Genomic DNA, 19,182 nt, shown 5'->3' with positions numbered 1-19,182 from the left:
AAACTTGTTTTGTTTGGAATAATTATATCCTCCGACAAATAACAATCGTTTATAGTTGTTTGTGGGTGATCTCGTCTGAAAGATACAGCTTTTAATTCATTCAATATATCTTTATTATTATGCTGGTATGTTTGTATATCGGTCCCTTTTCGATGATATATGACAAGCTTCAGTTCGCTCTTTCGCAACATATTTCTGTTTGCGTCTTTTCTGCTTTATTTATGCTCCGTACGTTTTTCTTTATGTTAGATTACCTCTGATGTCTTCTCACACAATTACAGTTGACGTCTTCTGATAGTAGTATCATACACTCCCAGAAACACAAACCGCAAAGTACTATTTACATATTCATGGTTTACACATACGCCTTATTTACGGATCTGCCAGTATGTTTTTCGTTCTTAATGTATTTGAAACTTTCATGTATACCTTCTTCAGCACTGTTATTTATTGAAACAAAAGAAAATAAAACCTCGATCGGCTTTGAAAAGTGAGGGCGAAAACTGGTCGACTGACTCTACCCCTTTATTTATTTAATTTTCTCATTAAATGTTTTCCCTCCGTCCTTCGTTTTACCATGGACACACACACAAAAAAAAGACTCAGTTTTCCTTTTTTAACAGCTATTATAAAGTTTTGTACCTCTTTAAAATATATATATATATATATATCAGTGATTCTTTCTCTATATATATTTGTTTACATTCAACACAAATAATACAGAATTGAAAATTGGGATAATATTGCTATAATAGAAAATTGCTCAAACTTGCTATTATATCGAAAGTGTCTACATGAGAGCGTTTTATATGATTCATAATAAACTTGCATGGTCTTTTCTAGTAATGACGAAATATTTTAGAAAACTAGATCGGGGCGGAAAATAATGGTATGAAGAGCAGATGTTAAAAAATTATTTGTCGAAAAATATTATCTGCTATCTACCCTATTCTCTCACTTCTTGAACTTTTCTAAACAATATGAACATTTGTAAAGGAGCGAGTCACAATGATGAACCAAAGAATAGTTTCGAGAACCCATTATTTCTATACGTTTTGTTTATACATACTCTGATTTTATACGTGTTATGTTATTTTTCCTGTCTTAAGGCCAGAAAAGAACAGGAATAATTTTAGGAAAAGGTGACCAAGAAAAACAAGATGGCGAATATCTGATTATTTATTGTTTTTGTAAGATGAAAAAGCCTTAAGTAAAATAAAAATAAAATAAAATTACGACATTGAGTATAAAATGCAACTAATGTTACACATCATTACACAACAATAAGATCGACTAAGAAAATATAGAAGATTAGAAGAAAGCAGTCAGAAAGAAGAGAAGAGAAAGCAAAACATTGTTAGAAGAAGAGGTAGAAAGAAAAGGAGGAAACAGATGTCGAAACGAGAAAACAGAACAAAGACGGAATCGATAGATAAGGAATATTAAAAAAGAGGAAGAATGATCAGAAGAAAAAAGAAAGGAAGTGACGGAGAAACTGAAAGAAAGAAAGAAGTGACGAAGGAAAAAATGAAAAATAAAAGGAACATATCAATTAACAGGAAAAAAAAGGATAAAAATAGAACGGGAGGAACCAGTAAAAAAGAAAGAAAAGCAGAGAAACTGGAAGAAATAAAGAATAAACCAATGGATGTTTCCGAAAGAAAAAAAAAAGAAAAGGATCCAGTAACAAGAAAAATTAAAGAAATCATAAAGGACCAGGACAAGGAACTGGACTAAGAAAAAAGAAAAAAAGGATGACAACTCCAAAAATAAGGCCTGTATGTAAGCAATGAATACGTAAATGGCACTTTGTGGTATGTGCTTCTGGGAGTCTATGCTACTGCTATCATAAGACTGTTATACTGTGAGCAGACATTAGAGGTAATATATGCATTAAGTAAGAAAAAAGTAGAAAATATATAAAGTAAAGCGGAAAAAGACACCAACAGAAACACATTGGGAAAGAACGAACTAAACCCTATCATATCTCATCGAAAAAGAAGGAATGTACGAACATACCAGCAAAGAAAGTGGATAATAAAGATATACTGAATGAATTAAAAACCGTACTTATTAGAGGAGATCGCCCACAAACAACCATAAACGATTGTACAGGCAGAAATTATTAAGATGTAAGAAAAAGCAAAGAATAAAGAACTGACGTAGAAGTATAGAAATAAGAGATAAAAAAAAACCCAACAAAATATCAATGTAAGTAAAGACATGAAATAATAATAAAGGAACAGAAAGACGTCGATAATTTAATTAAAGATGAGGAACAGGAATAAAAAGAAAAAAAAACAACATTTAAGAATAAGAACAGAGAAATAAATAAATTACGGAAAAATTGAAACTTTAGAAGCAATATCGGGCAAAGGATACGTGATGAACTAGAAGACAGATGAACAGACAGATGAGAAGAAAGAATAAATGGGGAAGGGGTTCTAAAATAATGAAAAACAAAGCGAAAAATGGAGAGTTTTCTTTTTTACATGGAAATCATCTCTTATCAAGGCCCGGAAGCCATTCGCGGATAAGGATTATTGTGTGTACAGTAATCAAAGGGATAATATCGTAGTAATAGTTGATATTGGAGATGTGATAAAGTGTTTTACTTAAGGGGGCGATTAATCAGCAATTTGTTTATGTTGGACTTGAAGGTGAGAAACAGATAGTTCGATGGATGAAAACAATAGATCGTGAGAAGAAAGGATGAATAAATAGATGAGGTACATGTAGAAAAAGACATGTGGCTGAACAATAATGTAAAAAGAAAAAAACGAAAACGAAAAGAAAGTACAGATTGATGAAGAGGAAGAAAATAGAAATTTATAAGCAAGAAAGCAAAAAAGAAAGAAAGAAAGGAAATTTATGAAAGAAACGATGCTGGAACAGGGATACAAAATAAATGTAAAAAACGAGAGAACAGATAAAAAAATGGAAATAAATAAAAGATAAACAAGAATAAAGTAAAAAAAAAAAAAAAAAAAGAAAAGTGATGGAGGGGGAAAATTACAGAAACGGCAGAAAAATAGATAAAGAACCAAGTATTAAAGAAAAATAAAGGAAAAATAGATAGGGGAACATGAACGAGAGAAATAAAATGAAAGAAAAAAATAGGAGAAACAAGAATGCGAGAAAATATTTTAAAAAATAAAGAAGAAGGTTGAGGAAGAGGAATACAACGACAGAAGAAAAAAGGGACGGAAGATGAACTAAAAGAAACAAGACAAAATATTTCAAGATTAATATGATGAGTTCTAAGAGGAAAGATAGAAAAAGGGAAGTAATATAATTGTGAAACGGCGGAGAAAATAGAATAAGAAAAAGGCGTTAAAAGAAGAAAGGAAAATTCCTATAAAACATGTGAAAGATTAAGAGTTCAAAAGAAAAAAAGAACGATTAGAGAAAAGAAAGAAAAAAGGAAAAAAAAAAGAGAATTATACCATTTCTTCATTCGTTTTCTACTTTACTTTGTAATGCTTTTTACTTATATTTTTGTCTAATTTATAATGAAAATCATATTTTAATCTTACTTCGAAGAAACTTTTTTTTAAAGAAATAAAGACCAAATGTCAGCTGCCATATTGGTTTTATTTCATCGGCTTCCAATTCTGCGGTTTTTCACGTTTTCCATTATTTTTCCCAACATTTATTTCAGATTTAATGAAATTCATATCAATAATAGTTTGGGAGCTCGTCTGGATATAGTTTACCAAATGTACAAATTAACATAAGTTTGATGCGCCCAGAGGTAGTTATGAGCCATATATATATATATATATATATATATATATATATATATATATATATATATATATATATAACAGTACTGTATGTGGATGACTATAATACACTTTATTTTGAGTTGAGCATATTGAAAAGTGATACACGAATTACCATCATTAGCATATAAGCGACGCTCTTTGTGTAAACAAATCGAGCGGAGGTATTTCGGACGATGTCAAAACATCGTTAAACTCACTACTCGCTCAGCAGCCGCCAATAGCGTAATGGTTAGGAGCCTTGACTGTCGTACAGACGGTCGGGTTTCAATCCTGGCTTGAGGTAGTTGCCTGTGTAGCTGCACTGATTAGCTGTGGAGCAGCGGAACAGTACTATATGTGGATGACTACATATATATATATATATATATATATATATATATATATATATATATATATATACCTGATTAATTGTTTTAATAACGTGACATAAACAGCAACATTTAGCTACAGGAAAATGGATATTAATAGTAAATGTAAATTCAATATATTAATAGATGAACATTTTTTATGCTCCTTCGTCAAATATATGCCGGTCCTTACGAGAGACCAATATCTGGCCAACTAGTCAGAGAAAAGAACACAACCAAATCATTAAAGGGCCACACAACGAAGAAAAAAGACAAAAGAAAGGGGAAAAAAAAAAAAAACGAATGCCGCGAAGCAAATAAAAAGGGCGGTGAATAATTAAAGATTTAAGAAGAATAAATAGACGCATAAACCAGGAGTAGAAATTAGACGATACAAAAGAAATAAAGAAAAATGGGATAGGCAAAAATGAAGAGAAAGATATGGAGAGAAAACAAATAGAAGCCATTTTAGTAGAAGAAATAAGTATTAGGTTTAAAAGTTGTAGTGGCGGGAGTATCCGAAGAGAAGGAAATATAAGATAAGGAATGACGAAAAATATTAAATAGGAACATATTTTTGAAATGTCGACGGCATAAGATTAACGCTAAATATAATTCAGGCGATAAATTAATGGCTAATTACGTTGAAGCCTAAGGTTAAAAAGGTTGATGGAAAAATTTCAATATGGAAAATAGCAATGATAGAGAATTATCCGAAAACGGAGAATTCAGTCACACACACACACGCACACAATATATATATATATATATATATATATATATATATATATATATATATATATATATATGTACACTAGCTGGACGCCCGGCGTTGCCAGATTCTGCACTAGGATTTAACATGATATTTTAATTTATGCAGATTGCGTATGTATTATTGTAGAATAAATCCTTTATCGATTATTATATATTATGATGAATAATTTGTCCGGTGGACTAAATCGCAAAAAATCGTTATAATATCATAAATTAACAAATATTACGATTTTATAAAATAATCTAATATTCTACTAGATATTTTGCATTCCATGGAAATTATGGATGTATACACACACACACACACACACTGGCTCCAGACCATCATTAATTATCACTTCTTCATGCACTGATGAATATTTAAGTATGAGAACTAGTGTCTATAGGTATGAAAATTATTAGCATTTATTTTAAAATGTAGTTATAATACCCTCTTTAAGTAATTCAGGTTGGGGGCAATTTAGTGAATTGAGAAAAATGGTCAACTAGCTAATATGCACCATTCCGCCTTCCTGTTGTTGAATATTCTCTTTGAAAGCTGATTATGACATCTCGCTTAAATAACTTTCTAATTACTAAGTTCCCTTGCATTTAAATGCTAATTACCGGCGGTTAAGAGGAAAGGCAATGGCCGGCAATGTGAAGGTTGGCTTTGTTGACTGAGTTCGAATCTCCCGATCAGCAGTAATTATCATTTTCTACACCGATGATTACGTACGCATGAAGCACTAGTGTTTTAGGTGAAAAATTATTAATGTTTATTTAAAAAAATATTATATATATATATATATATATATTAAAGATAGAAAAAGAGATATATCTATATAGATAGAGAGAGATAGAGATAAAGAGAAAAACTAAAGAGAAACTCAGAAGAGAAGGAGATATCGCTACATGATTCCCTGAAGGAGGAGTGCCTTTGGTTCTCGCCACCTGTGCACCGTGACCTACCTTGAACTCGGTTCTCGTTAAAGTACTTAACCATTCCTAACACAAACACTTGGATATTCCAAAACATTTTTTGAAAACTCGTAAAAGTGGAAGCATCTGGAACAGCACTTAGTGGTATATATTGGTACGAACCATGAACAAACTTATAGGTCAAGTTGTTGGATACTCCTCTGTCGCCGTCTAAGCCAGTGACTTGCATCACAGGGCTGTCCTGAAAAACACAGAAAACAGAGAATTAACATACTGTTAAAAGTAAGTTTTATATGTAATATATAAACAGTTTAATTATCGACTCGTATGTATTGGCAAATACGCCCGTTGCTCAGTACGTCCCATTTCTGATTTTTCTAGGACATACCGAGCAACAGACGCACTTACTAACACATAAGGTTTTCAGTAACTGACCATCAAATTTAGTGCAATCTCATTAAAAACCAACCATATGCAGCGAACTCATTTTAAATTCTGAGTCGTGCTCACTCAACATTATGTCTAAAGATATTGGAGACTATTCACGTTCGGTTGAGGGGGCCTTCTCTCTGTAAACTGATTCCCACACTGACATCAAACTGTGCACTTATTGTTTCTGTAAACACACGAAAGTCCTTATTAATAAACTTAGGTTTGAGCGTGATTAACGGTGATTAACCGTGAGCGTGATAAAGCATTGAAAAAGCGAGGGGGAAACTTGTCAGCGTACTTCCCCCTTTATTTTTCTTTCTTTCTTCTTAACCCCCCCTTTTATAATTGTAATCAAAATCTTCTCTTAAAGAATACAAAATTTAAATTCTGTACTCTCCCCAAAATCATGATTATATATATATATATATATATATATATATATAATTATAAAACTCAAATGACCTTGTAACGATGTATGTAACCCACTTTCCGGTTTACAATATCCTGTTGCGCATGCGCGCATGACCTGCGCACTGAATATTAACGTTATTATTTCAAAATTATTATTTAACATGGGAAGAGTGGGGTTTAAAATAACTTAAACATAATACATAAATAAACGATGTAAAAAAAGCAGATATATCAAAATTTGAATTTAACTATAATAAGTATCATGGTATCTGTTCAGTGCACATTTACCTATACGTATGATCAACCACTTATAATTCAGTAACTAAACATTTTTTCAAAAATAATCAATTATAATACACAGAACGACTCGTAGAAATCTATCTATATTCTTTTTTCATTTTAATATACTTTCATAGAAATGTTTCTGTTATGTCATAAAAAAACTATTTTCTTTACGTCACAAGTGTCACGCTCATACATGAATTCCATAGGTAATATAACATACTAACCCAACGGGTCACGGGTAGTCTAGTATATATATATATATATATATATATATATATATATATATATATATATATATATATATATATATTATATACACTCATTTGTACATCTCTATCTACATGCACTTATATGATTATATATACTACACTATCTTCGAATGTTTTGCCCTCCTGTTCACAGTAATAACTCGTATTATTTACTACAACTGAAAGACAAAAACAGTTTCTTTTATCCGTTCATGTGCAGAGCGTGAAGCTGAATAATTCCTACTACTGGGCCGTATTACATCAGCCACCGGTTTCCGTTGATTACATCTAGTTCGCCTTCAAATCTAACAATAGAAAAATATTGTCCTCATCCGTCCTATAAATATTCTAACATAATCCATACTATTGGACAATGTTAGTACTCGTATAGTATTCCTGATGTTTCTGTTTATAACAAGTTGGTCTTAGCCCTTATCTGAAAGTCTCATTTTGAGCTTGGTCAGTAGCGACACAATTGTAAATAAAAAAAAAACATTGATGCACAAACACGTACATATATATGCATATACACATATATCAACATAAGCATGTATACATTTACACACATTTGTGCATAAATATAGATCAATATATATATATTCATACAAATATAAATATATAAGCATACACAAATGATAAAAGTGAACACATATAGATAATGACACATATATGCATTCATATATACCTGTACTGGTAGCACCCATTACTTTTTATACTTTTAATATTATTGTTGGTCTGGCTTTTAACATGTTTGTAATGTTCGTGCTAACAAAATAATTAAATTTAGAACAGACAGTAAAGTAAAAACAAAATGCACACAACAACAACAACAAAAACAACTGCTTTGTGGAAAGAAAAACGATCGAACGTTAGTGCCATTTTTGTTTCGGTACCGGATGCATGTGATTGATGTAACGTCTACTGGTTTCAACAACTTCCGGTTGTTACGAATTCCAGTTCATTCGAAAACCATCAAGTGAATAAGTCTACACTCACCTCCCTTAAAAAGGGATGTTTTTAAGCAGTACAACGACGAATGGCGCTTAAATAAATTATATAAAGTAAACATATACTACAGGAATGCTGTCTTTAGAACAATAGTGTTATATCTGCTGCACTAAATTTTTCCTTCCAGTATCTTTATTATCGAATAGCAGTTAAGCCCGGCTTTTCTCGGGCCCCATGTACTTTTCCTAACTAACAGGGACCGCAATGGCAAAATCTTTTTAACTTTGGCAGCCAAATTTTCGGCAAAAATTTAAAATGCTGGTTCTATGTCTGAATACAGTTTATGTAAAATGTCAAATGTTTAAACCAAGAATTGGCTGGGTAATTTGGTAGAGAACACAAAAGTAAAATTCTTTTTTTTAACTTTGACTCCAATTTTGACCCCTTAATATTTATTGTTTTGGGCTTGCATCAAATTAAAAAGTTTGATCTATGTCCATCTAAAATTTCAAGTGTTTCGATCCAAAAGTGGCGGCGGCGTGGGTTGAAAGAGTTTTCAATGCTAAAATCGTTGAACTTTGACCCCTTGACAAATTTCTGCCCGAAAACCGAGTAAAAATGATTTTCTCAAATCTCAATACCCCTTATGTCAAGTCTCGAGTCTGTAGCCTGAAAAAAGTACACACGCAGACGGACAATTTCAGGTTTGTAAATATATAAATTAAGTCTTAATTGTTGCTTTCGCTATGAATAATTGTCCACATATTTTTTATTTATGATTTACCACGAACTGCACTAGCCTACAATACAGTTTTTTAAATATAAAAAATATAGATATATATATAAATTAATATCAACCGTCATTGTTTATATTTTATATATGCTTGTGTATATTTATATATGTATATATATATATATATATATATATATATATAAGCGTATATACATGTATGTTTATATAAGTAAAATTACAATGTTAAATATCGTTATATTAGAACCAATTGAGACACTAGAAAGCTTTATATACAAGATAGAGCAACTAAAAACAACTAAAATTGATGTTGAACACAAAACATTTAATAAATTACAACATTTATTGATTCATGAAAAATTCGAATAAGGATTTAATAAACTATGGCATTTCTCTTCTATTATAGATGGATTAATAGATATTGTCGCTTGTTTCATTTTCATAATTAATTTTCCTTTATTTTTTAAAGACACACAAGTGCTCGTCTGAGCTCCAATCTCTCGCCTCCCCTCGCCAATCTTTCACGAGAAACACCCGTCTGGCTGAAACTACTGTCAATAATTTTCACCACTCTTTATCTGTGCCTAAATCCAAACGTAGATTCCATGAACAGAGCTTCTTTCTAAGAAGTGCTCGACTGTGGAACTCTCTTCCGTTCACCTGTTTCCCACATTACTACAACTTGAATGTCTTCAAACTCCTGACAAACCGCCCCCTTAAGTAAGACACTATCAAATCTCCAATATTAATGATTACTACAATACTATCTCATTGATTACTGTACACGCAATGACCCTTATCCTGAATGGCCTCCGAGTGGTGACCCTCATGTAATATATATATATATATATATACATATACATACTCACAGCGTATATTTCGGGGCATAAGACGTCCCTTAAAGTAAGAATATCATCTTTAAAAATCAATATTTTTTAAAGATACTGGGTGTTTCGATCTCTAACCTAGGCTAAACAAACATGGGTTCGTGATTTAGCAGTAGTCTTATACAACCGATATCTGATAAAGTTATGAAAATTTGCTCTAATTTTCTCTCTCATGCTTTCTGACGGTCGCCGTATACGCCGAAATATAGGATATATATATATATATATATATATATATATATATATATATATAGCAATTTATATATGTACAAATATATTTACATATACCTATACTTGTATATATATATATATTTATATATGCATATATATACATGTACATAAACATACGTATATATGTATTAGTATATAGACGTATAATTTTATGCTTACTTATATTTATATACAAAAAACTTATAAGTTGCAGACGTTGCAGAAATGACATACCGTATACGGACCAATTATGTATAATAAATGTGTGTGTATATATACATGCACATATAGTTATACACATATTATTGTATACAATTATAAGTATATAGATATAAATGTAGATATAAATGAAAATTATTTAGCATGAAGAAACCTTTTGAAGTAGACGAGTATGTAAAAAAAAAAACAAAAACAAAAAATAAAATAAACGGCCATGTTCTTTTATATATCAAACCTGAATAACGAGGAAAAATTAATGCAATTTCTGCAGTTTTTATTTTCTTCTTTCACAACTACATTTCACAGCCTTTGGTGCAATTTCCCTCGGTTTTTTTTTTCGAAATTCAAACAAATAAAACACATTAAATGTTGGTCTTTGATATGAAAAGAAAAGACAAAAACAAAACAAAAAAAAACAAACAAAAAAAAACAAACAAAACAAAAAAAAAATACGATTTATCGTTCCCATGTTGCTTTTCATGATTTCCAAACATGGCAAAAGCTTATCTTTGGCTGACTTCAAAGAACATCGAAGACCGCGCCAATAAATTAGACATTGTATCGCATACGAATAGGTGAGAGAGTACTCGCCGATGTTTCTCTAGAAATATTTACATCAATCCACACGTATTTTTTATTTATTTATTGAGTTATCTTTAATCTCATATCCGTAAGCTCTGTATATGCCAAAGCGTATACACACATAATCACATTCATACATTTCACATGTATATTTATCTTCGTGTTATCTGGATTCTTCGGATTATTGTTCTCTTCCCGAGTGTTATTTTCATAACATCTCGGTCGACGTAATCTCTGACTTTCTTCAGGTGTACCCTGTGAAACTCTGGAAACTTTCTGTTGAACTCTGGAATCTTTTTTGTCGACCTCGAGAATCTGCAGGACTACAATTCCTCTGTAAACAATTCACTATTTGTATGAATCAATACCTCGGAGAATTGAGACTGTGACTGCCGCAAATGGCGGACTTACACCACATAAAATTAGATTCTGTTGAGGTTTGAAAGCGTTTCCATTATTTTTGTGTGACTGACTTTCTTCAGGTGTACCTCGTGGAACTTTGGGAGATTTCTGTTGCAGCCGAGAATCTTTCTGTCGACCTCGGGAATCTGCAGGAAATTTCGAACGGAACCCCTTTATTTAACCTTAGCCCGTAACGTGTTCTCGTACCATCAGCCATGACTCGGATAGAGTTCTAAGTAACCCGCAATTATATTCCGAGTATCGCCCGCATATGAATGTGTGAAAGAGTACTCGCCGATGTTTCTCTAGAAATATTCATATCAATGAACACGTTTTATTTATTTATTTTGTTATGTTTAATCTCATACAGGATGACCCCCTAAAAAAAACGGGCCCCAACTCTAATTAGGCCCAGTTTCTTAGTGGTTTGTTCGAATCAAATGAAACTTTGGTCATAACTAGTTTATTATATTCAAAAGATCACATCAAAACACTAGGGTCTTTGGTCTTTTTTCTCCGTTGACTGTAAAATGCTCAGAAAAACAATTGAATGTCCTCTGTTTTTTGGGGGGTTCACCCTGTATCATCAAAGTCTGTATACGCCAAACCCAAAGCATGTAAACGCACACTTACAGTCATACAGTAAAGCTATGCATTTATGTTGCCGGAATTTTAATATCAGATCCATTGAAACGTACTTATTTATTTTCAGACGAGACAAGTTTTATGCGTTTTTATCCCAACTCGTTTTTTATCATCATGTAAGAACCATTGCCCACTTCAAATGTTTCAACAGTTACCTAGTCCTACTCAAACGATTAATAATATGTAAAATTTAAAAAGAATAAACTAAAATTATTCTTTGGAATTTTTATGAGATTAGGATTAATAACTTGTAATGTTTGTATTATTTGGACAACTGTTCTCATTTTGACTGTTATCCACACAATATATTGGCCGTTACACACACACACACGCACACACACACACACACATATATATATATACATTTATATTACTTAGTAATTTTATCTTTATACACCAAAGCGTAAAATGCACGCTCACGCATATACGGTTAGCAAATGCAGTTATTTTGTCGGAATTTTAAAATCAGATTTAAACACAATGTGCATTAAATAAATTTCTCGCGATTAATAGTGTGTTCGATTCCCACACTGACATCAAACTATGCACTTATTGTTTCTATAAACACACGGCAGTCCTTATTAATAAAATTCTTTATTTGGCCAATCAACTCTGCTGTTCTGACTTTCTTTACTCCTCGCACACATCTCATCAGCAGTCACAGACTCCCTACTTCCTTGAATCTCTTATGCGACTCAAAAAATTTCAAATATGTTGAATTTTTGATATTAAAGTCCCCAGTCTCTAAAAGACGCCATATGGCCATTTATCAAATAGGTGCGAAAAGCTTTTTAAAATCTGTGATATTGAATAGGACAGTGATCTCTAGAATATTTACTTTGCTTACAATAAAAACAAATTAAATTAGGTTTGGAGAGTGTGAGGATTTCCTTGTGTCTAAAAAGGTGCAATAAAACTTTAATAATTTCCAAAGAACCCGATGACAAACATTTCAATGTACAGCTGGCGCCAACGAAATTTAACCCCCACCCAGACCATTTAAAATTTGTTAATAATCATATGAACTTCTTCCGATGAGGGCACATAGACATTTTAACGAACAGTTACTAAACGATTACAAAGGCAACAGGGAAATTATAAATAACCTATAAATAAAATAAATTAAACACTGCTAATCAATGTTAAATCTGTAAATGAGATTTATAGCTCAGTAAGTGGCCCTTCTCAGTCTTACGTTGTAAAGGAACAACTTCTAATAAAAAAATCAAAACAATTTTTACTTGTTTCATTTTGTATTTAAAAGTTCTAAAGAATTGGTTTGGAATCGGAAATTAGACTATAATTTTTCCTATACCCCAAAGATTTCCGATTTTTCCGATTCCCGATTAATCGTCCCAGCACTTATATATATATAGGTTTATTCTGCTGGTGCTGAAGCCATTGGCTTCAAGAAGGATAAGAACAAGGACTGGTTTGACGACAACAATCGTGAAATTAATCAGTTGCTGATGAATGAACAGACAATTCACGAATCTACTTTGTGAAGATCATTCTGATCATACAACTAATTTACGACAATGCAAAAAGGTCCAAGCCACATTGCAACGTGAGCTAAGAAAAATGAAAAACCAATTGTGGATGAATACAAGGGAGCAGATCCAAAAGGCGTTTGACAAAAAGAATTCGAAGGAATTTTATGGACTCCTGCGCCAAATATTTGGTCCTCCTACCTCTTCAATATCTCCCCTGATGCCGAAGTATGGTTCTGTTGTGATTACGGATCCAGAAAATATATTGAAAAGATGGCAACAGCACTTTACTGATGTGTTTCACAATCCCTCAGCAGTAGTTGCTGATGCAATTGATAGCCTACAACAATGTGATATCATATTCAGAATGGATGGTTTGTCTGGTCTGGTTGAAGTGCAGTTGGCTACCGCACAAGTCAGCGGTGGCAAGGCACCTGGTTTGGGTTGTGTTCCCGTGTAACTTCTTAAGATTGGAGGTGTGAATATTGATTATGCTATCCTTGGTTTTGTCGGGGAAATCTGGGAAGGTGCTTCTGTCCCACATGATTTGATTGATAGTATTTTGGTGACCCTGTTTAAAGGAGAGGGTCAGGAGAATGTTTGTGACCACTACCGTGGGATCACGCTTTTGGAAGCTGCTGGGAAAGTTCTCGCACGACTTCTATTAAACAGGTTACTGGAGGATGTTTGTCCTAATGCTATTCAGAGTCACAAAGTGGCTTTAGGTCTGGCAGAGGAACTATGGATATAATTTTTTTAGCCCGGCAAGTCCTGGAGAAATGCATTAAGCAACAGATACCGTTGTATCAAGTGTTTATGGATCTTACCAAAGCATTTGATACCGTCAACAGCGATGCTCTTTGGTTTATCTTAGAGAAAGTAGGGTGTCCTCCAACCTTTGTTAGAATATTCAAGGAACTGCACAGGGACATGACAGCTCGAGTCTCGTTTAACGGAAAATTATCTGATGAAATCCCAGTTAACAATGGTGTCAAACAAGATGATATTCCTGTCCCTACTCTTTTCTCTATATATTTTGCTGCTCTACTTGCTCATGCGTTTCGAGATTGCGATAAGGGTGTCATGTTAAAGTTTAAAACCACAGGTTGCATTTTTAATCTTAGAAGATTTAATGCCAGAACTAAGCTGCAGTTACTGCATGCTGTTGTTTTTTTGTCGCACATCGAGACTGATATGCAGCATATAATGGATAGCTTTGCTGACTCCTGAGGATCAGTCTGTCTAAAACAAAGGTGATGTCTACTTTTGCACCGGGCCAGTCATACGTGTAGCCAAACATCATGGTCTGTAGTGCTAGACTAGGAGTGGTTGATTGTCTACCTTGGTAGTTTTCTGTCGAGGGATGGCCGTCTCGACACTGAAATCCGCAGACGAATTTAGACGGCATCTGTAGCTTTTTGAAAGTTGGAGAAGAGAATGTGGTCTGATCGTGGCATCACAGACAGGACTAAGATCGGCGTTTACCAGACCTGTGTGCTAACCACAGTGTTATATTCATCGGATACATGGACATTGCATCAAAAGCACATTAAATGGCTTGAACGATTTCACCAAAAATGCTTGAGACGTATCTTAAACATCAAGTGGCAAGCACAAGTACCCGATACTGAAGTCCTTGTGAGAGCATGTTGCTTCAGTGTTGAGACCTTTGTAATCAGATTTCACATGCGTTGGGTTGCCACCTGGTTCGAATAAAAGATTGTAGGCTGTCAAAACAAATTTTTAGGGGAGCTAGAAAATGACAATCGCCCTCAACACAAGCGTAGGAAGAGGTTCAGGGACTCTACAAATAATAATTTGAAAGTTTTACAAATCGACATCAACACATGGGAAGAACTTATTCTGCAAAGGCTGAAGTAGCGAAAACTTGTACATGAAAGTTGTGATGCTCTAGGGAAAAGAAAGCTGACCCACAGCAATCTGAAGCGAGAGCTTCGCAAAAGTTTAATTGATGGTATTAACCATGACACACAGAGCTAGAAATGCGACACTTGCGAACGAGTGCTTTTGTTAAAATCTGGCTACGTCAACCACTTCAAGTCGCACAAAATTCCTGCTCAGGTCAACTTTGCACCTATTAGTCCGAACTAAACGATCTGTTTTATATGCAGAAAAGTTTGCAAGTCTACTGCTGGTTTGAGAATACATGTGATTGTTCATAGGAATACTCTTCAACCTCCAGTGGAGATTGCTCAATTTGAAATTCAGCTTCCAGTGGAAATTGTTCAATTTGTATGTCACACCTGCTTCAAAATGTGCAAATCTGCGGCGGGAGTGCTGAGAAAACTCAATGTGACGGCAATCATTTAGAAAGATGCAGCAATCATCATATTATGTATGTATGTATGTGTAAATATGTGTATGCATATATATGTATGTATATATATATACATTTATGTATATATATATATGTATATGTGTATATATGTATATGTGTATATATGTGTGTGCCTGTGACGAACAATATTAGCTGCATTTTGCAACCTCATCAAATAAGTAATAAAAAAAATCAAGACAAGTTTTACTGACCACTGAAATGTTCTCTGGAATCTGTTTGCTGTATGGTAGGTTGACAAAATAAGGGGGCGTGTCCTGAATGTCCAATACCGTCACGACAAAATCAGCTTTCTTGCTCAAATTTCCACCATCCTATTAAAATAAAAAGGACCCAGAAAAGTATATAAATTAAATGTCTTTTTATACACACAAAAAAATAAATGCCCACACACAATACACAACAATTAAAAGAACGAAGAACACCAAACACGAGATATATTTAAACGGACGTAAATAAAATGCCTCTCGGTTGAATAACACATCATTAAAGAAGGGAGGTTAGCACCGAAACGTTTAAATTGTCTTGTTAACGAAACATTTGTGAACATTTAAGTTTTTTTTTTCTTCTCGTCGAATTCTAAATTGTTGATAATTGTATCCTAAGAATATCACAATCTCAACAACCTGTCACTTGCAGAAAGATGACACGCGGAACAAACTTTCCCAACTTCCATTCGAGATCTAAAATGAAAACATCGTATCCAATTTGTTGTTTAGGCCACTGGTAAATATTTGGATCTTTCTACTGCACCAGAAAGTATCTGCAATCCTCTATCAGTATTTTTTTTTCTACTTTACTCCCACTGCAGGAATTTAGGCGCCAGGGTCGAAAAGTGGGATCGAGAAGTCAGCGCCTGGGTAGCTACGTCGGCATTCCCTGATGAGGCCGTCTCAGACGATTAGCAATATATAGCCTTTCTCAAAGAAAGAAGGCGAAGCCTGGGAAAGTGGTCCTCCTAGAACTGCACAGAACTAAACTCCCACCAAAAAGGCAACAGGTACCTGGTCATTACAGGAATGGTCTAATCGGGGTACCGCAGTGAGAACACTCTGTTGCTTGGACAAAATTTATGATCAATTTCGTAATCTAGTGATGATGATCTCTTCTCTTCGCTACAATACTTTTATCACAGAAAAAGACGTTGCTAGTCTCTCTCTACTCTAACGTAATTTTCTCAACCTAAATTTTTATTTCACTTTTGTAAGAAATTTGCAACAAAAACCCATCTTCCTACCGAAATGGAATCAATACTTTTTTCTCACTCAATCTACCTACCATTAGATGGGATATTCATGTAAAGCCCAAAGGCTTGCGACTTGTAAAACATATCACAGCGGGATTGTTTCCATACTGAATACAACTGTCAGCTCCCAAGCGAATGTCAAGAAATTCTTGTCATAAACCGTCACACAAGCAATCCAACGTAGATCATACTATCCATCAATACTAGCACTGCCATAGTTTTCAGCATCTTTTGGTTTCGTTAACCCTTATCGTTTAGTGGCGGTTGGTCTTGATGAACAGGAATCGATTAGTAAATACACGTAAGTGTAGAAAAGTTATTGATTAAAAAAATAGTTTGTCGGTTACTATATATTTCTGTTGTTATCAGCATATTGCCTACTAATGTAGACGCTGTACAGATAACAAAATACTGTATTTATCTAAATAGCTTTTTTGAGTAATATTCCCACCTTTAGAACATCTATTGTTAGAACAAAAAGAAAACGTGACATTTAGCAGCAGAATTGCATTAAGTTCTAAGACTGATTGCACTATGTTAATGACTTGAAGAAAATTTCAAATTAAAAACAGCGTTTTTTTTTTGTCCACAACGCCAATGCATATCACTTGCTAATAGTTTTCGTAAAATGGAGGCTTGGTAATCAAATGACCTCAACTTTGAACGTTAATTAGCCAGCAATTATAAATAAATTGTTACTGTTTTTATAATGAAATTAATCATCGAAGAAAGAATAGAGGAACACGTACAAACACACGCATACCGATGTTTTCTATTTCCTTTCGAACGTTCCTGCCTTCTTCCATGCTATAAACAATATATATATATATATATATATATATATATATATATATATATATATATATATATATATATATACTTTATTTACTTTTACATAAACATTTAGGCCTCGCTACACATTAATGTGTACATTTCAGTAAACTAGTTATAAATCACTAGAAACGTATTCAGGAAATTTTGCTGTTACAGAAGCCAAGTCCTTAAAGAAAATTTGAGAAAACTTCGCAGAAGTCCTTATCTGGAGAACAGTCACATGATATTTAAAGTATTTAAAATAAAATAAATTAAAAGTTAAAATAACGGTGCTTAAATTAGTGAAAAAGGTAATGGCATCACATGCAATCGCTGGTTCTTGTGATTTTCGGTGTCGGAGATAAACATCTAAAAGGTATCATTTTAACAAATAGCTGCGATTTACAAGGAGCACTTCAGAAAATCCTGAGGCACAATCTTCGTGAGCCCTATGCCAAATACTCGAGTCGCCTGACAAAAAAAAAAAAATAATAACAAAAATAACCAAGCTCATCTGCTGATGTAGGGAATGATATTTGTTTGTCAAAAAAAAAAAAAAAAAGGTGCATGCCCTTTATAACTAAAGTTCTTTTGTTTTATTTATTTAACTCACCGTAGCAACAATTTCAAATTGGTAGAAGGTGTGAGCCTCGTAGTCTAAACTGTGGACAAGTCTTATTCCACCAGTGATTGGGTCGATTCTAAACGTTGAATGGTACTCAGGCCTTCCCGACTGAAAAAAAAATACAACGAAAATAAAACAATGAAAGAAATACAACAGCAAAGAAAATGTACTTATCAATGTTTTGTTAGTAAATAATCTTTCTATATAAATGCTAACGTGTGAGTTTTCTATAAAACAAAAGTTTTGAGAATCTACATAAAAACTAAAAAGACCTCCAGATATATAATTTTCCGAGCAAGACGATTGAAAGTAGCCCCGAATCTATAAACGCCACCTTTCAAGCAAGAGAGCTATGAGGACAACGCTTTTGACACTTCATATATATTCTATGTTGATGTAATTTCAATCATACCTATAAAATATTTCGGGAAGATAATGGAAGTGCTTCAAGTGAATTATTTTTTATTAGCCAATACGTCTACTCTTAGCTCTAAAGTTTTTTTTTTCATTTCCGTATAGAGAATTTTCTTGAAGCTTTATCCCCGACTGTGTTGGAATCCCTTATCCATCATCTCTGAATGGACCGTTACTGTATTATCAAATATATTTGTGAAGGTATATGAAATAAATAACCCCGCAAGATCTGATATTTCAGCAGCGTCCGTAGAACCCATATCCACATGAATTATTTAAATACGGATGGATAGAAATCCACGATGTCATATATATGCATATATATGTATACTAGGGTTGGAACGATTAATCGGAATCGGTAATCGGAAAACTCGGAACTTTGTGGGGT

The 19,182-nt window shown here is 33.3% G+C and overlaps 1 protein-coding gene across 11 annotated transcripts in view; it reads right to left on the bottom strand.

Moving 5' to 3' along the window:
* The window catches only part of LOC145286125 (cadherin-23-like), a 1,312,625-nt gene that overhangs the window by 520,037 nt on the left and 773,406 nt on the right, over nt 1-19,182 (bottom strand). For all 11 annotated transcript variants that reach the window (XR_013869108.1, XM_080134833.1, XM_080134832.1 and 8 more), the window contains 3 exons: nt 18,369-18,488; nt 15,891-16,010; nt 5,993-6,071 (listed from right to left, as the gene is read on the bottom strand). Coding sequence is in view for 10 of the 11 variants with exons in the window: in XM_080134833.1 (XP_079990959.1) it covers nt 5,993-6,071; nt 15,891-16,010; nt 18,369-18,488 (319 nt within the window). In the remaining variant the exon portion in view is untranslated. The remainder of the gene's footprint in view (nt 1-5,992; nt 6,072-15,890; nt 16,011-18,368; nt 18,489-19,182) is intronic.

This window comes from Euprymna scolopes, chromosome 10 (assembly GCF_053919585.1).
Source record: "Euprymna scolopes isolate OS-2025 chromosome 10, ASM5391958v1, whole genome shotgun sequence".
Lineage (NCBI taxonomy): Eukaryota > Metazoa > Mollusca > Cephalopoda > Sepiida > Sepiolidae > Euprymna > Euprymna scolopes.
Note: the sequence above shows the minus strand (reverse complement) of the source record. Positions and strands in the feature narration are given on the sequence as shown.